Below are 25,132 nucleotides of genomic sequence, written 5' to 3'. Positions count from 1 at the left end.
GTCATTCCGTTGCAGGCATGTAAGATCGGCAGTGTCCACGAGTCCCAGAAAGACCGTGTTGTCCTCGTCTTGTGCTGCCGGCTCAACAGGAGACCGAGAAAGGCAGTCGGCGTCTGCGTACCGTTTTCCCCGACTTGTATGCGACAATGAAGTCGAACTCTTGGAGTCGAAGACTCCAGCGGAAGGATTTTTCCAATTAATGAGCCAGCAGAGTGAATGGTGATCGCTAACGACGGTGAAAGACCGACCGTACAAATACGGACGAAATTTCAGAATTGCCCATCCCATTGCGAGGCATTCTTTTAAAGCGAAAGCTTTACTGGCCGCAAACTTACGATTTCGCCGTGGCGGTGCTCCAAGGAGGTACATGACGTCACAACGCGGGCCTCGCCGCGGATATTTCTCTCTCTCTCGCTTCCTAGTCACTACTGTGCATGCGCCACTAGTAGCACCGAGCCACAGGTGTTCCACCTCTGGGCAGCGCTGCGCCTTTCTGCCGCCGCCGTTTGGTATGACGTCACACCGCGTTCCTCGTCGTTGCGCTCGCCTCCGCTTGCTTTGCCAGCTGTGTCGCATGCCTGATAACATGTCAGAGGATTGAGAAGTAGAGCTCGCGTGCGCTACAACCACAGTTGAGGCAGCAGTATGGATGGTGACAATTCTAATAAGCAGGAGGAGGCCTGTAATCGACATCGGAATGAGATGAAGAGGAAACGAATCGCCCAGGAAACAGACGAACAGTGCGCCAAACGACTGGCTAAACGCCGCAACATAGCTAGACAACCAGACTAACCTGGACTTGCAATCAAGATTAATCAAGGCTAACCATGCTATGCCTTAGCTTTCACTACGTATATCCTGGCATAGCCGAGCTAAGCCACTGCCAATTTTTTCAGTGATGCAGTAGTTTCATGCAGTAGCCTTGGCTCGGGATATTGTCCTACTGGCGTAAGCAATCACCTTTTCACTGTTGTCCAGCCATTGTACGAGCACTGCCCTCTAGACTGACATTACTAGCGTCTGTATGCAATATCATTGAGGCATCTTCATAGAAGTGTGCTAGTACGGGAGGCACTTGCATGCATTGCCAGCGCTCGTGAAATGCCTGCTGCTGGTCTTTGCTCCAAGTAAAAGGGATATCTTCTCTGGTGAGCTGTGTTAGCGGCCATGCAATGCATGAGAAATTCACAATAAATCGCCGGTAATATGCAAAGAGTCCCAGAAAACGCCGCACGGCCTTTTTGCCTGATCGGTCAGGAAATTAGCGACGGCAGCAATTTTATCCGGATTAGGTTGGACTCCTTGGCTACTGACGACATGACCGAGGAACTGGAGCTTGTGAAAACTGAAATGGCACTTCTCAGGCTTCAAAGTGAGACCGGCAGAGCGTATTGCTTCAAAAACAGTTCTCAGCCTTTGTAAGTGTTTGTCAAATGTTGCAGAAAAGACAATCACATCGTCCAGGTACACCAGGCATGTTTGCTATTTGAGTCCAGAGAGCACAGTGTCCATTAGACGCTGAAACGTTGCTGGCGCCGAACATAAACCGAAGGGAAGTACCTGAAATTCGTTAAGTCCGTCGGGCATCACAAAGGCGGTTTTCTCACGGGCTCTCTCATCCACTTCGATCTGCCAATAACCGCTTTCCAAGTCCATTGACGAAAAGTAGCGCGCTTTTCGCAACATATCCAAGGAATCATCAATACATGGCAGTGGATAAACGTCCTTCTTTCTGACCTGATTGAGCTTCCGGTAGTCGAAGCAGAAGCGCAGGCTACCGTCCTTTTTCACTACAACTACATGTGATGCCCACGGACTATTAGATGGTCGAATAACACCATCTTCCAGCATAGTCTTCACTTGTTTTTGTATTGCTTCGCGTTACTTTGGGGCCACATGATAAGGGTTTTGTCGAATGGGTCTGGCATCGACATGAGTAATGATGCAGTGTTTGGTAAGTGGAATTTGACCAACTCTTGACGCAGATGAGAAACAGCCCTGGTACTGATTGATGAGTTCAAGAAGAAAGTTTCGCTCAACGGCCGTTTACGCCGGATTAACGTCTACAATAGGCGCAGCTGTGTGGATTGTAGAGGCCGCCTGCTGGCTAAGTGGCAGTCATGTATTTGTGTTACTTCGTCGAAATAAGTGACAGCAGTGCCTCCAACAATGTGTCACCGCTGCTTACTAAAATTCGTCAGCAAGAGTTCGGCGCTTTCGTCGATTACATTGATAAGTGCTCTGGCAATGGAGACGCCGCAATTCAGTGCTAGTGCATTGATGTGTTCAGCGACTCCAGTCCCATTCTGCAGGCTGTCACAGTGCACGGGTACGAGAGAGCAACTCCGCGGCAAAAGTATAATGTTGTCCGCAGCAATACGTTACCTGAACTCGTGGCAAACGTAACGCTTCTGTCATGGATGCTAAACACGGAGCCGTACTCACGTAGGAAATCCATGCCCAATATTCCTTCATTTCCACGCACTTATTTAGGCTCAGCAGTAGGCGTGAAGAAATCGTGAAGGCAATGTTGCACGCTGTTCCGTTTACGCGTAATCAGATAAGCCTGAACCTTGGAAAGGGTCGTACGGTCACTATAGGCGGCTGAAAGCACAGTCACTGCTTGTACACACTCCGCATGCGACAGCAGCATAGCCAAAGGATGCGTCATCTTCCGACTCTGAGTCATCGTCCGGCGGCGCAGCAGAAACCTGACGAATGATCTCGCCGTCGTCGAGTTCTGCGCATGTCAGTACAGCAGTATCAGCACCTGTGAAACTGTCAAATGAGATGGTGTCCGGAATCGCAATGCAACCACTGCGCAGGTCTCAGCAGAACATTTTCAGCATCAGTAGGGAGCACATCGGAAGGCGACAAATCCTAGGCCTCCCGGCACCCGCTTGCCGGCATTCCCCAGCACAGTATGCGCGGGCACTGTCGGCGCCATTAGACACTTGACGCGATGTTTCCGTATGCCGCGTTGCATCACCGCAACCTCGACACAGCACTCAAAGCAAACATCACCACGCCGTCACGCCGACATCAGTCGCACAAACGAAAAACCTGGCCTACTCGCAACTCGTGCACGAAGAAACAAATCATCTGCTGGATTGTCTTGACATGGCATACTAAGCTGAGACCGGAACTGCTGTAGCTACAAACCAGGCAGAAACGATGATGATGAGCAGGGATTTGCAGTAGCGCCAATTCGTGGGGCAGCAAGGAGGCTCCGTTCAAAACAAAAATGGCGTTCAGCAAGTCGAACCATGCATGGTGAGAGTCGGTGCATGGTGCTCTCGATCTAGTTGGCTCAAGGAGTGTCCGAAAAATCAGACAAGAGGTTGCAAGGCGTCCAAACTTTCGGAAGTTGCTATACATTATGGCCTATGGGGAGAATGGCGGTGCCGCGAAGCAGACCGAATAATCGAGCATGTCCGAATTTTTGGAGTCCGGAAAATCAGTCGACGACTGTAGGACTGGCAACCTCACCACTGGAGGTCGCGGCGGCTAGTTTCCCCATCAAGGGCTAGGGGACCTGCTCCTAGTGACATCGGTAAACCTGCGACGAGTCGGCAAATTGTAGCGCGCAGGAGATGGAGAAGGAGAACGTGGTCGGGGCGTCGTCGTATTTTGCGGCCGACTGTTCACAGGAGCTTCATTGTAGGTGCGTCGACCGTCATGCGGAGAATAGGCATAGCTGGCAGGAAAGCTTGGGTATTGAGTACGGGAATGTTGTTCCACTTGTGGCAAACTTGATAGACGTGTTCAGCTTCGCCACAATGGTAGCACACTGGTCATCAGTCGACGGTGCGCCACGAATCGATTTTCCGATGCCGATAGTTTGGCGGCAACTCTCCTAGGAACCAAGGAGTGGCGTGCGCATCTCGAAGATATGGCACTGTTTGTGCTTGCCTGATTGGCGGGGTCAGTAAAGTCAACAGGGGTGACGATGTAGACTCTGTTTGTAGCATAGGTGATGTTCTAGTTGTGGGTGTGAACGGCGTCGAAGTTGTGTTGATTGGACAGCGAACAGCCTCCACATAAGTAAGGGGCCGTGGCACGTTACCATAGTCTGGCAATGAAAAAGCTTGCCAGACTTCTTCCTTGACCACATCAGCTACAACAGATAATGCTGGCGCCGGTTCCATAGGCACAACAAATCCGAGCTGTCAAAGCTCTTCTCGCACAACCTCTCAGACAACTTCACGCAGAGGCCTGTCGTTACTCGCAGCCAGTATGGAAGTGTTCGCCACCGAGTTACTCAGGTCATGCTGGCAGTATCGTTGCTGCAAGGCCCATTCAATGGCTGTAGCCTCTTTTGTGAACTCCACCACCATTGTGGGTGGATTTCTCAAGGCCGGCAAATCGTTTCCCTTTCACTCGCCGCAAGAGATACCGCAGCATTTTTTTTCCTCTGGCATGTCAGGGTCTGCCCTACGGAAAAGTTGGGCCATGTCTTCCGAGAACATAGCAATGCTCTCATTGGGCTTTTGAATGCAGATTTCAAGGAGACACTGAGCATTTTCCCTCCCGTCGATGCTTGTAATGGTATCCAGCAGCTGTGCACAGAAGTTGTCCCACGTGGCAAAGCTCCTCTCTTGGTTGACTTACCACGTACGAGCATTGTCCTTCAGATAGAAATATACACTCGAGAGTTTGTCTTCCGAGCTGGTCTTATCGTTGTACTTGGCAACGTGCTCGAACTGGTATAGCCAATGTTGGACATTTTCAAAGGCATCACCATGAAAGCTCTCCGGAACCATAGGATTCTGCAGTGTTACTTGCGATGGAGCTGCGGTGGCAATGATAGTTGCAGGAGGCAAACGATTCCTCGAGGTTTCTTGCAGGGAACTGGACTCGGGAGCTAGGCCTAGCAGGCGACGACTGAACCGGTGGGCCGGTGTTTTGATGCGCGATGGCGATTCCGGGCTAGATCGTCGGCTCCGCAAAGGGGTGTCAAGCATGAAGAATACTCCGCACCTCCACCAGCGTAACAAAGTGGGATCGACAAGAATGCGGAGCAGCACCACCAAGAAATACACTTTATCAGTCGTCAAAGAAAATCAATGTCTTCTTCGTCTCCACGCTTAGCCTAAGAACCCACACCACTTCAACCTCGTCCCCACTGGCACATACCCGTGGCAATATAGTTGCCCCAAATATAGTTGTGGCAACACGCAGCAGAATTGATAGGTAATGTCCGTAGGGAACAGCTTTTAGGAGCCCTAATTTATTAAGATAATCTGTTGAATTGCCAATATTTCTCAAGGGCTCCTGCAGGCAGTTTCACAGACACTGTCATTACCCGATTTAATTCAACAGAGGAGAGCGCACATACTATATTGTCTCGGCGTGTACCCATAGTTTTGGTTGCTGGCTCTGTTCTCTATGGCAGGGGTTCTCAAACTTTCTGGCCATGGGGAACTCATGAGTGCGTCGACCATACGGCTACCGTGTGAAGCACCGCATGCCATAAATGACATCTTCGTGCAAACAGTCTTGGACGCGCAAAAGCTTTTATTTCTTTGCAAACGAATATGACAAATCACTCGAACTACGGAATGGTCTTCAATGTACCAATTGCAATGATAAATTTAAATGCTCGCGTCACCTGGCATATACATTGCTAACCCCACATGCGTCAAATGCTTGTCAGGCATTCTTTTATTACAGATAAAGCAGAAGACCGTGCAGTCCCGTAGTAAACCTGCCTGTGTTGAAACTGCACCATGCCGACACCGATGCGCATGAACCACAACACACTACATTCTGTGGTTTTACGAGTCAAAACCACAATGATTTCAATGACTTCAGGTGATTTCAACCACCTGGAATTCTTTAACGTGCACCCAATGCATGGCACACAGGCGTTTTTGCATTTCGCCCCCACCAGAAATGATGCCATCATGGCTGGGATTTGATCCCATTCCTTCAGGCTTAGCAGCACAATGCCAAAGCCACTATGTGGGCATAGAAAATGCCTGAACTACAAATGACGTGTGAACACGCCCTACATGTCCATTACATATGGTGTTTAAATGTCCAATGTCTGCAATACAATGTCTGCAATGGCCTTCTGTCTGCAGCATAAGTCGACCAGGCAGGCTCCACTAAATTCAGCAGTCAGCAGTGGCTTTCAGCTTGCAGAAATTCTGAGCTGATTTCCACTCATATGTTACAAATTGTCCTTACAGAAAGCACTCAGAGTGGCCACCATGGGCTCGCAAATCACACAGTGGCAATACTTGCATGCTGCTGTCGCAGGGGTCCCATGCTGACTATCATAGCGCACATGTGGCGTGTGTGTGTGTGTGTGCGTGTGTGTGTGAAAACTTTTATTGTAATGAGGTCCGGAGGCTCGACTTCTTAAGCCAAGGCGGGCCCCTCCCACGTTGGCACTGTCAGGCCAAGCCTTTCAGCGACATCATGGGCCCTCTGGACTGTCCTTAGTTGGTTGCGAAACAATGGGCTATGAATCTTTTTCTCCCACTGTGTCCATTCTTCAACGAGGTTGGGGAGAGTCGCGGGACACCCCACCAGCATATGTCCGATTCCAAAGATGTGGCGTGCAACAGCTTCATTAAGGGGAGATGTAGGTTTTAGAAAAAATAAAATTTATTCTTCGAGGTATAGTGCTGAAAACTTGTACACATATGTAATGTTATGTGCTTATTGCAACCTGGTGTTTTGAGCCAGCGTTGCGTGCCCAGCAAGAACGGCGATTGAAGACGACGAAGTAAAAGATCTCGCGCCAGCTGGAGAACCGTCCTTTTTTGTGTCTGACATTTTGGTGTCTGGCTGCTGATACTGCTGCTTACTCTTGCCTTAGCACGTGACAAACTGGTGGAGGTGCTGGGTAATCTAATCTATGCACCAAACCCCTCCGGGCAGCAGGAGCTCCAGCCCCGTACCGGTGGTTACGCCTGTACACCGCGCCAGCAGAAGGATCCGTGGACAAGCCCCTGAGTTTGGACTCCTCCCAGAGAAAATGGCAGCTCCGACCACCCCAACCGGTACGGAAGGCACAACGCCGATTCATTGTACGCTACTCAATCCGCGAACGCCGAATCCCTTCCACGGCGCCATACATGAGGACGTTGAAGATTGGCTGGTGCACTATGAATGTCTTGCTGCGTTCAACAAGTGGGATGACGCAGACAAACTGAAAAACGTATATTTCAGCCTTAACGATGGCGCACGTGTTTGGTATGAGAACCGTGCAGATGCCCTAACTTCATGGGCAGAATTCAAACGCCGGATTCTTGAGACGTATGCGAGCCCTGATCGCCGAGAGCGAGCTGAGCGTGATCTCCAGTCCCATATACAAATGCCGAACGAGGGTGTTGCAATGTATGTCGAGGACATGACGCGTCTCTTTCGACGAGCCGACCCCAGCATGTCGGAAGAAAAGAAGGTGCGGTACCTGATGCGTGGAGTGAAAGAGCAGCTGTTCGGCGGTCTCGTGCGCAGTCCTCCCAAGACTGTGTCAGAATTTCTTTCCAAGGCCATCACCATGGAGCAGACTCTTCGCCAGCGGACACCATCATACAACGCCAAGTGAACACTGCCTCACCTACGGACTTCTTTGGAGCTCTTGGTGGTCACGTCGATTTCTTTCGAGAGCTCATTCGTTCCGTGATCCGCGAAGAACTCCAGAAACTGTCGGTACCTTCACAGCCGACGCTCAGCTCCTTGTCCAGCGTTCTCCGTGACGAAGTCCAGCATGCGCTAAGAGAACCACCCTTCAACACAGAACCTCGACCGCTAAGAAATGACAGCCCCCGTATGCCATATTTGCAAGCCTTGAGGCAACCTGCCCCACCTCCCTCCCCGCTTCGCGCCGCGCGCCCGGCCATGCTAGAGCCCGTCTAAGCTTCCTCGTATTACCAGGACCACCAACAGGCCCCAAGGAAATCAGATGTATGGCAGGCACCTGATCGCCGTCCCCTTTGCTTTCACTGTGGCAAAGCTGGGCATGTCTACCGACAGTGCTCCTATCGAGAGCTCGGACTACGCAGATTCTCAGCGAACTCGCCGCGACCTAGGTTCGGCCAGCATCCTCCTGAAATTGAAGACTACGTTGCCCAGCAGCGCAGATCTCCATCAGCTCGACACCAGTCAGGCTCCCCTTCGCCGTGGCGGTTTTCTCCGACTCGCCGTACGTATTCGAGCGTGGTGCAGGGTCGGTCGCCCAGCCCACGATGGGAAAACTAACCACAGTGACCTTTGGGGGCGAGGCCGCTCAGTCTGGATGTGTTCAAGGACCCCTACTGACGCGTACGCAGACCGACGATACATCGACGACGACAGTACCTGCTGATTACGGAAGAATTTCTTTTGACATTCCTGTACTACTCAACGGTCGTGAATTGACTGCTTTAGTGGACACTGGAGCGGATTATTCCATAATCAGCGAAAAACTGGCTACCCTTCTGAAGAAAGTGACCACGCCTTGGAATCAAACGCCAGTTCGTACAGCTGGCAGGCACATCGTCACACCACTCGGCATGTGCACGGCACGAATACAGATTCGTGGCTCTACGTTTGTTGCCAGTTTGAGCATTCTCCCTCAGTGTTCGAGACCTAATCATCGGCATGGACTTTCTCAGGGAGCACGGCACTATCATCAACATTCGACAACGCCTCGTCACTTTCTCGACAAAAATCGCCACAGCGACGATCAACACCATCCACCCTCGAGCATCTCTTCGTGTCATCGATGACGCTGTCCCGTTACCACCGCGTGCAAGTGTCATGGTTCAAGTGGCATGTGACAGGCTCGTAAACGGTGAAGCAGTTGCAGAAAGCAATCACTCTCTCCTGCTTTCTCATGGTGTTTGCGTAGCAAGAAGCCTTGCCGATCTCCACGATGGCCACTGTGAGGTTCTTGTCACCAACTTCAGCTACGAACACTGGCACCTTTTCCCTGGTACTGTCATCGCCTACGCCGACCCGATCGCCGATGTCACTGAGTGTTTTGTTTCCGAGGCAATCGGCACTGCTGAAGCACCTCTACGCAACGTCGACATTAGTCCAATGCTTCCCGAAGAGAACAGACAACCCCTGCGCGAGCTGTTGCTTGAGTTCCACTTTTGCTTTGCACGGTCGTCGAAGATACGTCAAACATCGATTACGAAACACCGTATCATCACCTATGACGACGTGCTCCCCATACGGCAACAGCCTTATCGTGTTTCCCCGACCGAACAACATGCGATTCAAACGCAGGTGAAGGAAATGCTTCAAGACGGCGTAATCCAGCCTTCATGCAGCCCCTGGTCATCGCCAGTCGTTCTTGTTAAAAAGAAAGATGGCACGCTTCGATTTTGTGTTGATTGCCGGAAGCTAAACAATGTCACAAAGAAAGACGTGTACCCGTTGCCTCGTGTCGACGATTCTCTGGACAGGCTGAGGCACGCGAAGTATTTCTCCTCTATCGATCTGAAAAGTGGCTACTGGCAAATTGAAGTAGATGAGCGTGACCGCGAGAAAACTGCTTTCGTAACTCCGGACGGCCTTTACGAATTTAGAGTACTCCCTTTCGGCCTCTGTTCCGCTCCAGCCACATTCCAGCGAATGATGGATACCGTTCTCGCTGACCTCAAATGGAAAAGCTGCCTCGTCTATATCGATGATGTCGTCTTTTCGGAAACTTTTGACAAGCACCTTCGACGCCTTCGGAATGTACTCGAAGCCATTCGATCGGCTGACCTTACACTCAAGCCAGAGAAATGCCATTTCGGTTACGAGGAACTGAAGTTCCTTGGTCACGTCGTAAGCACAGCAGATGTTCGGCCCGATCCCAAGAAGACTGCTGCCGTAGCAGCTTTTCCCGCTCCAACCGATAAGTGTCCAACGATTTTTGGGCTTGTGTGCATATTATCGACGGCCTCATTGAAAATTTTTTGAAGATTGCAGATCCGTTATTTCGCCTAAAGCGTGACGACACGCAATTCCTCTAGACTGATGAACAACAGACCGCCTTTGCGGAGCTACAACGTCGATTGTCTTCTCCTCCCGTGCTCAGTCATTTTGATGAGGATGCTGACACAGAAGTACGCACTGATGCCAGCAATATCGGTCTCGGAGCTATCCTGGTGCAACGGCTAGACGGGACTGAACGAGTTACCGCCTACGCGAGCCGCACTCGGTCATGCGCAGAGTCCAATTATTCCACCACAGAGGAGTGCCTCGCGGTGATTTGGGCTACCACAAAGTTTAGGCCGTATCTCTATGGGCGACCATTTAAAGTTGTGACCGACCATCATGCTTTGTGCTGGTTGACCAACCTCCGAGACCCTTCTGGATGATTGGCACGTTGGAGTCTGCGACTCCAGGAATTTAACATCACCATCGTTTACAAGTCAGGCAGAAAACATGAAGGTGCTGACACGTTATCACAAGCACCTGTTGAATCTCAGAATCCTGACGAGGAAGACGACAGCACCTTTCTGGGAGCCCTCAGCGGGCCGGATCTGCTCGCTAAACAGCGATCGGATGCCGAGTTAAGACCCATCATCGATCACTTAGAAGGCGGCATCGCGTCCATTCCTCGCCCTATTTCGCGACGGTTGTCGTCATTTTGCCTATGAGGGGGCATCTTATACAAAAGAAACACAGGTGCCGGCGACAAACCACATCTTCTAGTAGTACCTCAAGCCCTTCGTGACGACATCCTATTAGCCTGCCACGACGAGCCGACATCTGGTCACTTGGACTACTCAAGGACTCTGGACAGGGTACGGCAACTGTACTACTGGCCTAGACTGACTGCTTGCGTCAAACGCTACGTGAAAGGACGCCGTGAATGCCAGCGCCGCAAGTCACCACCCTTCAAGCCTGCAGGCCTTCTACAACCCATCAACCCTCTGCGTACGCCGTTTGATCAAGTTGGAATGGACCTTCTTGGACCATTTCCCTTGTCTTCCTCCGGCAATAAGTGGATCATTGTCATAAGTGACTACTTGACGCGTTACGCTGAGACGAAGGCACTACCACGCTGGACAGCATTCGAAGTTGCCCAGTTTTTTCTGCATCACATTGTGCTTCGGCATGGTGCACCGTCATTCATCATCACTGACCGAGGGAAGGAATTTACAGCGAAGCTTCTGGACTACATCTTCAAGCTGAGTTACACGAGTCATCAAAAGGCCACTGCATACCACCCTCAGACTAACGGCTTGACAGAAAGACTAAACAGAACACTGGCAGACATGATCGCTATGTACGTGGATGTGCAGCACAAAACATGCGACGCAATCCTACCGTACGTAACGTTTGCGTACAACACTGCCATGCAGGAAACTACACGCTTTATGCCATTCCGTCTCGTTTATGGTCGAGATGTCCAAACTATGCTAGACGCCATGATTCCATATGAAGATACCGACCAGCTCGACCAGTTAGCTCCTGGCGTCGAGGAGTACATTCAGCACGCCGAGGAAGCGCGTCAACTGGCCCTTGTGCACATAAGACAGCAGCAGTGTACAGATGCAATAAAGTACAATCTCCACCATCGACAAGTTACCTATGAGCCTGGTGACCAAGTTTGGGTTTGGACACCCATTAGACGGCGAGGTCTCAGCGAGAAACTCCTGAGCAAGTACTTCGGACCATACACAGTACTAAGGCGTGTAAGCGACGTGAACTATGAAGTGATTCCAGACGGAGGCCTGCCATCGCTCAAGCGCCGTTTACCACGCGCAGAGACTGTACATGTCGTCCGCCTCAAGCCGTATTTTACACGGTGAAAAGTACTAGTGAAACAACCTTTTTTTTTTGCTGTCATCGTGTCGTCCTCCAAAGAACTGCAAAGCATTTTTTTGTGTTCCCGACCACAGAACACATTTTTCCGTGTGCATTTCCGTATGTGTGCTAGCGCGTTTCCCTTTTTTTTTTTGTCTTACCTAATTTTTGTAGTTCCCGTGTACGTTTTGTGTTTGAGCATTGAGTCGATGCTCCATTGGAAGGGGGAATAATGCCACCTGGTGTTTTGAGCCAGCGTTGCGTGCCCAGCAAGAACGGCGATTGAAGACGACGAAGTCAAAGATCTCGCGCCAGCTGGAGAACAGTCCTTTTTCGTGTCTGACATTTTCGTGTCTGGCTGCTGATACTGCTGCTTACTCTTGCCTTAGCGCGCGACATTATGTTGAATACAGTCTATTTTTGTTTATCTCCACAGTTCATTTTTGTTTAAATTTTATGCTAGCTTCCTTTATATACCATATTTACTTGCCTAATGAACACACTCGCGTAATGATCACACCCCTGAATTTTGTCGTCAAAATTCCATTCTATTTCTTTCCCGTGTAATTATCACACCCCGAACTTGCTGCAGCGATATGTCATGTGCCAAGTCTAGCTAATGATGGTGGCACTTACCACCTGTCGAATCCAGTCGAATGCTAGGCGAAAGACTCTTCAAAACATACCAAGCGGTCTGCAAGCACCAAACATCCTTAAGCAGATGCCCCATTTCATTCGTTTCATCACTTGCCGAACTTCCAGGGAAAAAAAAAGTTACAACCAAACTTGCCTTGGCTTTATTATTTGTAGGCTTTATAATGGTTGTGGTCAACAATAACAACAAAAAAGGCGCCTTTCGATTCCTCTTGTCTGCACTCGCGGGCACGTAACAAATCATGAGTGGCAACGATAGTAGCCACGTTTACACTCATACATTAGAAGTGTACCCTATTCATACGCCGACGCTTGTAACACAGCTAAGATATTCGCCCACCCTTAGCGGAAACATGCCGTATTAGAATAGTAGTGAAGACAAATGCCGCAGTTTTTGCAGCATGCCCGCCATGTGTTTCTATGTCATAAACAGCTAAGCGTTCCCATCTCTGTTTTTGTCCCCTCAAAGTGGACATGGCTACGTTATTCCCGCAAACTTGCTGATATTAACGATATTATTCATTACTGATATGGAAGAAACTGTTTCAATGCATGTAATGTACTTGCGAGAAGAAAAAAATCGCGTTCGGCGTGTTCGGCTTGCTCTGCCGGCCGTCATTTTTTGTTTTGGTGTCCCGCACTGTTACAGTGGCAGCCGCCTGTTTGTTGACCTGTTGTCATCTATCAGCAAATGCGGGATAAAAGTGTTTATTTTTGCGGAAAATTTATCCCGCGTAATGATGGCACCACTGAATTTGCAACAATTTTTTTACAATAAACTTGCGATCATTATACGAGTAAATACGGTATTTCCCTTGAGCAGGGATTCTAAAATTGGGTTTCTTGAAGCCAGTTTTCGAACCACAAACACAATTTAGTGTTTCGTGAGAGGCTAGAATAAATCCTACCCCATTCCGTTTTCCCCCATTCACTTCCAGAATTTACCAATCTAGAGATGAAATGTTGCATTGCATTTTGGATTTAACTCTTTCGTTATCGCCCCTACGGAAATCAATCAATTTGATCTAAAGTTTTTCTACGCATTGTTGAAAATTTCCGTTGGAATTCTTCTAGCAATGTCATGCACCGTCTGAAATGACAACTGAACTTTAAATATCTGGCAAATTTTACAATTTTTGCCAGATTGAGGAAGTGAGAAAAATAAAACTTCCGCTGTTGGTATCGTCAAAACCAGTCTCCAGTGTTCTGAGCACTTCAATAAAAAGATGCAAAATTTATGCTTTGGCCAATTCGGCAACATAATTTTGAATAATTTTGAAATTACAGCAGCAGTGTAGACAAACTTCTCTCGAGTTGTCAATTTTCTGATCCAATGTATAGGCTGTTTTAACAATGTCTCAAACAACAGTAGATGCTCATGAGTGTGTGTAATTTTGATAATTGTGTTAGACTTAATATCAAGTGCAACTTTTATTTTCCCTACCGTGGGTTGCTTTTATCCATGAGTGCTTCGACTGCTTATGTGCACATTATTATGAGCAATCTTTCCCATCGTGTGCGGTTTTCACTCACACAAGAGCATCCAGCCGATTTCAGACTGACCTTTGACCAAAGCTTGAGTAGCTGTCTAATCTCTTGCATTTCGAACACCACCTGTGTGAAGTGCTCTTATTCATTACTGTACAATATTGTGCAACACGCCACATTACTGTACAGCACTGTACAGGAGCTGAACAAAGCAAGTGAGGCTCCAGCACCTGTTGAACGCACACTAGACCACCTTGCTTGCAGACAATCGCTCAACTGACAAACACTGCTTCATGAACCTAAAAGATGTAAAATAAAATCAGGTACCTGCTGCTGTGTTCCCACATAGCATGGGGGCGTCACTATGGCTAGTATTTACACCAACAAATCTTCAGAATAATTTTTTTGCGTAATATGACTTACGAAAGTTGTGAACTAGGAACCAGGTGCATACTTTGTATATTTCAGATTTTTCACTTGTACTACTTATACTTATATATAAATGTAGAGGTCGCCACCTGTGGCCATAAGGTGGTGCTACAATCTGAAAGGACCTTGCACATAAGGGACTTTTGGGAGTGGGAATATAGATTGTTTTTGGTTCCCGCCTTGCCGGTAGTCCGCCTCGCCGCTCGGCTCCTGTGCTGAACATGGTGTCAGAAGTGGGATCCCGCCGTTAACGCTGACATGCCTGACACGGAATCCACCCCAGCCAAGACCACCGAGCCAAAAGTACACGTTCTTCGTACCTTTCGTGGGGATGCGCGACTCTCACGCGTCACCTGATATGTTGGTTTTCCCTCACGGCTCGCGTGGCCTGGCACCCGCGGCGGTCGGAGTGGTTGAGGCGCAGTACGAGAGATGGCGCGAGTGTTGAGCTGCTAACGCCGCCTCACGGCAGGGTTACTTGGGGGCGCAGGGGGAGAACAGGCTGCCTCTTTGGCGGTGGAACAGCAAGCAGTGCGGACGTGCCGTGCCACGTGTGCGCCGATCCATGCTTCTGCGAGACCGTCTCGCGTGGCCGCCTTCGAGCGCGCCACCGTTCGCGTGACCGTACGCGCGAACGACCAGGCGTTGGGATCCAGCATGGGGCGAACATATTCGCTCGCTATCCGGTCGCAGTGAGTCAGACGTCTAGATTTGTCCCACGCCCGACGGCATGTTTTGTGGATAGCAACTAGGCTAGCAGGCATTGATCTATGAAAGGTGCAATAAATGCCCTTGTGATTGTTTGCACTACTGTGTTGTCGTTCCTTTGTCCCAAGAGCATGGGTGAGAGACCCCACATCTGGCTGCCGAACGTGGACCTCTTGGGGCATCGGACGATAGATTTAACAGTTTTGCTTCGTTCAAGACCTTTGTCTGAACCGAAGCGTAGGGCTAGCGCGGATTTTGATCGCTAGCGTTGGCGGCGTGCTTTCTTGAGCGAGGCGGCGGTGGCTGTAGTGTGTTTGAACTTGTCAACATGCTAAGCCTTTTCGCAAGTGTTTTTTAATGGCATTCGTCGGTACGAGAGCCACGTGGTCTGCATCCTGGGAGAGCGAGGCTTAGCGCCCGCGGAGCATTGCCAAGCCTGAAGCGAGTGAGTACGGAAGCCTCGTGGGTGGTTCGAATTTCTAATGTAAATAGCTTCTTCTATCCCTTTGACTCGGATGAAGTCACGGCTCTGGGAGCCGGGTGGCCGCGGGCCATGGGTGCCACTACGGGCTGACTGGTATTGCGGCCTGGCACCGGGCGCTCCGACACCGTCTGGGACGGTGGGCGCCGTCAACTCGGATGCTGTGTGCACCAAGCGGAGTAGGACCACCTCACAGAGCTGACGTCTTCTCGCGGCTGCCTGTTTTGCGCTCATTTTGGGTGTTGTTTTTGGATGCCGGTTGTTGTCAGGGTAGCGACGCTTTAGGCCTAAGGCTTTACGAAGCTGCCTGTCGCACGTGGAGGGACACAACCTGGTGGACCGTGGCGTTGAGGTGTTGCAATTTGCTTCCCTCATTCTATTTAGCCTCGCACGAATTGAAATTACTCGTTCGACTCAAAGAAACGAGCTTCGTTCAAATGAACTTAGCATCTGAGTAGCTGCCCGATATTTTGCTAGCCGAGTTGAACATCGTACCACCTGGGCGATGCGCATGCAGAATTCCTCTCCCTTGCACTACTTTAGTGTTTGCCGAGTGTGTTGAGTGTACGCAGCGTGATTGGAGTCACCCCTGGTTTGCCGTCACCTGCACATCGTCTGCGCTGCTTCCCCGGACTACGATCGAGCCACCCCGGGCGATGGTGATGCTGTGACCAGTTCGGCGCAGCGACTTCGGCGGCCTCCTGTATCCAGCTCACAACCCTCGGCGGCGGACAAAAGAGCCGGCTGTCACCGACAGCTACGGCGGCTCTTGCCAGCAGGGCGCGTCGGCGCGAGCGACGCTTGCTCGTACCGACTACTGCGTCGTTGTTTCCGGAGTCATGGCCTGGAATCGTGCCATCGAATCTGCAAAGCTGCTGCTGTGACCGGCGGACGCCGGTCACAGCAGGGACAATGTCGGCTCGCATGTTATGGACAGCGTGTGGACATTTCCTCGGCGCGGCCAATGTTGCATGTACTACCTTGTTCGCGAAGCACGCGTTGATGTTAGAGCATGTGACATGTTTCGCCGGAATATGTAGTGATTTAAGGTTGGGGGGATGTGGGGATGCGCGACTCTCACGCGTCCCCTGATATGTTGGTTTTCCCACACGGCTCGCGTGGCCTGGCGCCCGCGGCGGTCGGAGTGGTTGAGGCGCAGTACGAGAGATGGCGCGAGTGTTGCGCTGCTAACGCCACCTCACGGCAGGGTTACTTGGGGGCGCAGGGGAGAACAGGCTGCCTCTTTGGCGGCGGGATAGCAAGCAGTGCGGACGTGCCGTGCCGCGCGTGCGCCGATCCATGCTTCTGCGAGACCGTCTCGTGTGGCCGCCTTCGAGCGCGCCACCGTTCACGTTATTTTTCCACGATGAGCTGCCTAAAATGCTTACGAACAGCCCTCGTCAATTTTGGCAAATAATAAACCCTCAGGAGGCGCGCATGATCAGCGTGTTAAATGCACATGGCGAAGTGGTCAGCGACAGCGAGTGTGCTGACATTTTTAACGCAGCCTTTTTCTCTGTATTTACTAACGAGACTTCAACTCCAGATCCTCCCACATCTACTAACATAACTGCGCGTATGTCGCCAATTATATTCTCGGCAGATGGAATCACTTCGATTATTGATAACATCAAGCTTTCATCGTCAGCAGGTGTAGATGATATTAATTCCAAGCTCTTAAAAAATATTAACCATGTATCTGCTGCGTACCTAACTTTGTTGTTTTCACAGTCACTCTCTACAGGCATCTTACCATCCGACTGGAAAGTGGGCAAGGTCGTTCCAGTCTTCAAATCAGGCAACAGAGACACCCCATTAAATTATCGCCCTATATCATTAACTAGTGTCCCCTGCAAAATCATGGAACACGTCATATACTCGCATATCATGAACTTTTTAGACTCAATCTGTTTTTTTCACCCTTGTCAGCACGGATTTCGAAAAGGCTACTCTTGCGAAACACAGCTGGCAATTTTCCTTCACGACCTGCATGTTAACCTTGACAGTAACCTTCAGACTGACGCCATATTCCTGGATTTTGCAAAAGCATTTGACACAGTTCCTCATGAACGTTTGCTGCTAAAATTGTCTCAGTTAAATTTACATCCCGACGTACTAAAATGGATAGAAGCATTCTTGACTAACCGCTCTCAGTTTGTTTGTGTTAATAACCATTATTCTAGCAGACTCCCCGTAACATCAGGCGTCCCCCAGGGATCAGTCTTGGGACCACTTCTTTTTTTAATTTACATTAACGATCTACCAACGCATGTATTATGTAACATTCGCATGTTTGCAGATGATTGTGTAATCTACCGCAAAATTACTAACACATCTGACCACACACTCATCCAGAACGATCTCAATAATGTACAAGAATGGTGTAATCGCTGGCTAATGAACCTAAATCCTAACAAATGTAAACTCGTGTCTTTCACTCGCAGCCGTAACCCCCACACATTTACCTATTCCATTGCTGATGTTCCAATAGAATCAGTCCAATCATTCAAATACCTCGGTGTCATCCTATCTTGTGATCTGTCCTGGCGCTTGCACGCTACTAACATCATCTCAGCTGCTAATAGATCACTGGGATTTCTTAGACGACATCTGCGTCATACCCCACAACAAGTAAAAGTGTTAGCCTATAAATCATTTGTAAGATCGAAACTTGAATATGCATCTCCCATCAGGAATCCGCATCAGATTTATATCATAAATGCACTTGAGGCTGTGCAAAATCGCGCTACTAACTAGGTTCATTCAATCTTCATATTCATACGATATCAGCATTTCATCGATGAAAGCGCAATCTGGCTTGGAAACACTTTCTTTCCGTCGACAGGTTGCCACCCTCTCTCTCTTCCGCTCATTTTTTTTCAGCTCCCTAAATCACCCACCGTACATCACGCCCCCTTCATACATATCTCATCGCACCGGTCATCCGCTTCAAGTTGCACGCGCACGTGCCCGGACCACCACTTTTCAAGCATCATTTTTTATTCGAGCATCAAGGGACTGGAACGGCCTTCCACACGCCATCGCAGCCATTACAAGCCCATCTGCCTTTACTGAAGCTGTTGTCACCCATATCTCAAAATGAACACCTGTTTCTAATGTTTATTTTATTAACCACCCCTTATGTAATACCCCTCTAATGGGGTTTTTAAGGTAATAAAGTGAAGTGAAGTGAAGTGAAGTGAAGTGAAGTGAAGTGAAGTGAAGTGAAGTGAAGTGAAGTGACCGTACGCGCGAACGACCAGGCGTTGGGATCCAGCATGGGGCGAACATATTCGCTCGCTATCCGGTTGCGGTGAGTCGGACTTCTAGATTTGTCGCGCGCCCATCGGCATGTTTTGTGGACAGCAACTCGGCTAGCAGGCATTTATCTATGAAAGGTGCAATAAATGCCCTTGCGATTGTTTGCACTCCTGTGTTGTCGTTCCTTTGTCCCAAGAGCACGGAGGAGAACCCCATACTTTAAAGCAACCTTACAGTGGAGTGATAAGTCCACAGTGCAGCCCTTTATGTGGTTGATCGTCAGCGCACTCGTCTGCTTGGGCTCCCTGCAATTGAAGCCCTTGGTGTTGTTCACTTCCTGGATTCTGCCGAGTGCGTTCGTTCCCCCATGGCTAAGATTTTCCAAGGGTTGGGAAAATTTCGGCAAGCCGAATATCGCATTCGCATTAAACCCGGCGCTCATCCATTTTCCTTGAGCGTCCCAAGCCGGATTCCATTTCCTTTAAACGACGTCGTCAAGAAAGAGCTAGACGACCTAGAGTCGCAGGATGTCATAAGGAAGGTAAAGATGCCAACTGAGTGGTGCTTCGGGCTTGCAGTTGTGCCCAAATCATCGGGTGGCTACAGAATCTGTGTCGATCTGATGAAGCTGAACGAAGTCGTCAAAAGGGAGCACTTTATCTTGCCGACGGTGGAACAAATCCTTGGCCAGTTGGGTGGAGCGCGAGTTTTCTACAAGTTGGATGCGCGGTCTAGTTTTTCTCAGGTGAAGCTGAGAGCCGACAGCCAGCAACTCACGACATTTATAACGCCGTTTGGCCGGTACTGTTACAAGAGACTCCTTTTTGGTATAGCCACGGCACCAGAGTATTTCCAGCAGTTGATGTCGAGGGTTCTTGAGCGCCTGCCTGGGGTTGGGAACCTGATTGATGACATTCTAATCTTCGGGAAAGATCGTCAAGAGCATGAGTGTCTGGTTGCAGTCCTAGCTTGCCTTGAGGAGGAGGGTGTCACCCTTAATGAAAAGAAGTGTGTGTTTCGGGTCAGCTCGGTCAAGTTCCTTGGAGTAGTGATTGGGGCGGACGGGATCTCGCCCGACCCGGACAAGGTGATGGCTGTCGGGGATCTGCCACCACCGACCGGCACCAGCAGAGTACGATGATTGCTGGGAATGACCAATCACGTTGCATGGTTTATACGTCACTTATTCGACGTTACGGAGCCCATTCGTTCCCCTCTAAACAAGAACAGCACCTGTACTTAGGGTCCCAGTCAAGAAAAGGCCTTCTCACGCCTCAAGTTGCTGTTGAGCTCCGACACGTGCATGGCAAAATACGATTCTTGCTACCACACTGTAGTATCCACGCATGCCAGCTCCTACAGTTTGGGAGCTTTACTGCTACAGGACCAGCCTGAAGGTACTCAACGGGCTGTAGCGTATGCTTCAGAGGTGCTTACTCTGACGGAAGCATGTTATAGTCGCAGAAAAGGGAGGTCTTGCGGTGATTTGGGCCATTTCACGGTACAACCAGTTCTTTGCCGCCTAAGCTTCGAGGTAGAGACAGATCACCTTCCTCTGGTCACCCTTTTGGGTATTAAGGACCTAGAACTCATGTCGCCTTGCATACAATGAATGCGGATAAAACTGATGCGATATCAGTACATGGTGAAATATGCGCCTGGAAAGCACTTAGCTATGGCGCACACTTTGTCACGAGCTCCCTCCGATTTGCCAGCTACTCGCATGGTAGACACCCTGGAGTTGTTTGTCAGTGAAGTGCTCAAGGAATTACCGCCTACCCGCCGTGGTTGCTTGGTGGCTATGGTGTTGGGCTGCTGAGCACGAGGTCGCGGGATCGAATCCTGGCCACGGCGGCCACATTTCGATGGGGGCAAAATGCTAAAACACCCGTGTACTTAGATTTAGGTGCACGTTAAAGAACCCCAGGTGTTCGAAATTTTCGGAGTCCTCCACTATGGTATGCCTCATAATCAGAAAGGGGTTTTGCACGTAAAACCCCATAATTTAATTTAAATTTTTGAATTACCGCCTTTTGTAGCAAGACGGCTAGAAGATGTCCGCATACACCAAGCCCAAGATGGAGTCTGCTCTGCGGTCATGACGTATTGCATGAAAGGATGGCCAGACAAAAACCAGGTACCTCCGCAGATCATTCCATTTTGGAACGAGAGGGACAGATTGAGCATATACGACGGTATCCTTTTGCTGGACTGATGACTTGTCATTACTTCAGCCTTGCGCCAGGACATTCTGGCCCTCTTACAGTGCAGACAAAAGGAATCGAAAGGCACCTTTTTTGTTGTTGTTGACCACAACCATTATAAAGCCTTTGGTTCTTTCACTTGTTTTAGTACTCAAATGGGCACATTTCTCGCCAAGCAATCTTTTTGGGCTGCAAGAGCTGTCACACAAAGCTTTGTGGCATCTGAAGGTTTAGATGCTGTGGTCACAATGATGGTGACACCGTGTCGCATTTTCTCGCAGATAAATATTTTTTTGCATTATGTTCCATGCTCTCAAAATGTAGTCTGCTTCCTTGGGTAATACACATTTAAAAAAAAAAAATAAATTATGGGGTTTTACGTGCCAAAACCACTTTCTGATTATGAGGCACGCCGTAGTGGGGGACTCCGGAAATTTCGACCACCTGGGGTTCTTTAACGTGCACCTAAATCTAAGTACACGGGTGTTTTCGCATTTCGCCCCCATCGAAATGCGGCCGCCGTGGCCGGGATTCGATCCCGCGACCTCGTGCTCAGCAGCCTAACACCATAGCCACTGAGCAACCACGGCGGGTAATACACATTTCAGTGCCATATATTCACAAACCTATTTGTGACTATGTTTACTGTTTCTATGGCACTCAGTGGCCGTAGCTTCTACAACAATCTATTTGGTTCATATATAAAACAGTCCTAAATTATTTTACTAAGAGGCGTAGTGAGGGACTCTAGATCAATTATGACCACCTGTGGTTCCTTACCGTGGGTAATGCAACCACTATGGCCATATTTTTGCAATGTTAAGAATAGTTGGGGGAGAGTCACATAAAAGTTATCAATTACTGTTTTCTTATTAGTCTATTACTTTAGTGGGGCATTAATTGGTCATTGTAATCAATTATATTTGTGAATAAAGTACTTGTAATTGTAATCAGCCACTTTTTTTTCTGTAATGTGTACACGTCTGACCCAAAGCAAAGTACCACAAGTGTTTTAGCATTCCACCCCTATCAGAATGTGGTTGCCACCCTAGCAAAGATGATCAGACTTCAGTAAACTCCATTAGCACAAATGAAGAATGTATGCGCAAGTACCATTATGAAGTAACATGGAATGTTATTCACTAAAGTGACAGGGGCCATGCTCTCATGAAAAAGGCAGATTGTATTCTGCATGCGTAGCACAGGACAACTTGGCTGAGCTGTTCACAAATCCATACTAAACCCAGGTCCATGTTTTCGCTTGACAAGCTGGAGAAGTGGTTCAAGGCTCCTTCAATACCACACGCCATAATTTTGACCTTCTTAATAATAATAGCAAATTTATTAGGGCTGCTTTCACACCAACACAGTTCACATCAATCCCCTTTAAAAACTTACACCCTAATCTCATAGCTTTACATTACCAAAGAAACTTCATTGGGGCTGCCTTATTCTAAAGCAGCTTCTTAACAGTTAAAGAACCAAAACTAAAGAACGATGCAATGAAAGGTCAATTTGAATGTTGTGTTTAAGCATTTCCTTTCAGTACACCACCAAAGCTCAAAAAAATTTCTCTTCATTCATGCAATAATATTGTGGTGTTTAGAGATATACTGATTTGGTTTGGGGTCAACAGTGCCTACACCTTAAACATTGCAATTGCTTAAATTTAAAGAAGTCCTATCGCCCCTTTTACTCAAAGGGATATAGAAAAAAAAAAAGTTAACAGCAACAACACGGAAGCAAATGTTGTTGCTGTTATTTTTTTGTGTATCCACAAGAAACAGGAGTAAATGTTGAATCAAAGTCTAAGCTATGCATTCCAAATTGCTTTGAATGGACTACGGACAATTTGCTGTGGGATATTTACTCCCCTCTATTTCCTTGCCCTTTCCCTCCGTACAGATTTGCCAATCAGAACTGCCACTGATTGACTTCCCTGGTTTGCAATACATCTCTCTCTCTCTCCCTTGTTATTGGATACCAATATCAGAGGAACTTGAGCAGTAAAATAAGGGGTTCGTGTTGAGGGTAAGTGCAAGTGACTTTGCAGTGTACAAAAAAAACCTAAATAGAAGCACAGAGATTAAATCGCTCACATGGTAGAAAAACTACGCACAGCGCAAGACCCACAGCAGAAGTCTGTCAGTACTGATAAAAAACTACCTATTCCCGACTTACTTGAGACCACAACAAGGACAATTGTTTAGTTATCTATATTTTTATGTTATGCCACTATACCAGGCAATTTCATAATGTGAAAACCGACTTGTTATAACTTGCCTGTAGCAGGTAGTGCATATCTCACAGATCGAATGGATTACTTGAAGGAGCGGACCTTACTGGCATGATAAATTGCAGTGTAACACAAGCTCATTAACACAGTTTCACTAATAAGTTCCTAATTATTCACTTTAAGGCCATATCCCAAATGTGGAACTGAAGCCGAAAAATAATGAACAGTAATCCATATAGCTAATATTCTGTGCTTAGCACCAGTTCCAAGAGTTACGTCCTTAAACTCTGTTACAAAATGCAGTGATGTTAAATTTAACGCTAATCAATACTGCAAAAATGCTGTGCTTATAAGTGTTTGCTAGAATATCAATGCATATCACCACAGATTTTGAGGATGTATTTCTTTAAACTGGTGCTGTGCAAACGATTTCTGCTAAGTGAGTACTTCATTACTGCTTGGGTTCAATCCTGCAACTGCTAAGTGTACCCTTAAATGAATTCAAAATTAATTAGTAAAGGTTTACTAATTAGATAACATAACCCTATGTATTCAACGTCTGTCTCCAGTAATCCAGCTGCTTTAATAAATCTGTTTCTGCCTAAACAACAAATTACCTGATACTATAACAACAAAGCACACAAATGGAGCGCCACATGCAAGAGTCCAACAGAACAGTTTTAGAGCTGAAGCATTTAACATGCTACATTTATCAGAAATTAGTGGCACCTACTGCTATCACAAGGGTGGTTTAGCAATGAAAGAATGCAAGGCATAAATGATATTACCAGGAAGAGTATCAGCTGTATCTTGACATCAACATTGAGGCCATCTCCTGAAAACAAGTAAATATTGAGAAAACAAATTTTAATAGAAATGACATAATAGAAGTACAGAATGCATGTGGTGAAGCAATAAAAGGCAAGGTCTGCACAGACATACATACTCAACTCAGCTGCTCATCACTATGCAAATTAGAACCATAATTTTCAGCATGCTTTTGAGTAAAAATTGAAAGCACACAGAGTAGAAGGATAAAATTCAATGCCTTTATTTTACAGAAATAGCTACTATAGGAATGTCCAAGCTGCACTTGCAGTAGTGTTTAGGCGCATTTCATTATGCACCTCACCGCCTTCAAAACTCATTGGGCGATGTCATTGTACAAAAGGCCAAAGAATGCTATGCTACAGCAATGCTCTTGTTGCAAGAAGACATGAGCAGTATTCTCAAGTGATCAGTTTCCAAGACTTCCCATCACTCAGCACTGGGCGCGTCCACCTATACGGCTGACAGTGTTTCTGGTGCTGTGCCAATAGTGCTTGCTATCAGCTGTATACTTCAACGCGTCCAGCGCCGAGTTTGTAAAAGTGAAATTGTCTCCAGAAACGATTGCCCGAGAATACCGCTAAAGGATGCCCACGTAGTAGACAAACACCATCTGAAGACTGAGTGGAGTGGAAGGCTGCTCATCATGCTGAAACAAGGCAGGCTCGAACACCCACTCAGACTTTAAAAAACATGCTGCTCCATGAGTGACAAAGGCTGCAGTTTAAGACATAATTGCAAACACCCAAACATGCAAGTGTGTGCATGTGCGTGCATTCATGAATGCAGCAGTTTAATCTATTGCTGTTTCCAATTATTAAAAATTCCAGACAATAGACAAGATAATAGCAGTGGCGGGCATCAGAACTATGTGACAATTGTTATGTTATTATTCAGCTTAACATGCTAATTAATGTTTAATTACCATTAGGGGGCATGCTGTAAATGCAGGAATGCAGTCAGCTAGTGGGCAAAGCATACTAATTCTGTAGAAATCCTGTGTGTAGTGCCTGTCCCCAAAATATGTGCTAAAATACATTGGCACTGCAGTAACATGCTTCCACAGTGCAAAAAAATATAAACTGCAGCACTAATGCA

General features: G+C 48.1%; 1 protein-coding gene across 6 annotated transcripts in view; it reads right to left on the bottom strand.

Annotated features, from left to right (window-relative positions):
* LOC126547386 (phosphatidylserine lipase ABHD16A) overlaps positions 1-25,132 on the bottom strand; it is a 154,965-nt gene that overhangs the window by 42,154 nt on the left and 87,679 nt on the right. For all 6 annotated transcript variants that reach the window (XM_050195373.3, XM_055062894.2, XM_050195371.3 and 3 more), the window contains one exon: positions 23,995-24,041. In XM_050195373.3, coding sequence (XP_050051330.1) covers positions 23,995-24,041 — 47 coding nt within the window. The remainder of the gene's footprint in view (positions 1-23,994; positions 24,042-25,132) is intronic.

The sequence above is a fragment of the Dermacentor andersoni genome, chromosome 1 (assembly GCF_023375885.2).
Source record: "Dermacentor andersoni chromosome 1, qqDerAnde1_hic_scaffold, whole genome shotgun sequence".
NCBI classification, from domain to species: Eukaryota; Metazoa; Arthropoda; class Arachnida; order Ixodida; family Ixodidae; genus Dermacentor; species Dermacentor andersoni.
Note: the sequence above shows the minus strand (reverse complement) of the source record. Positions and strands in the feature narration are given on the sequence as shown.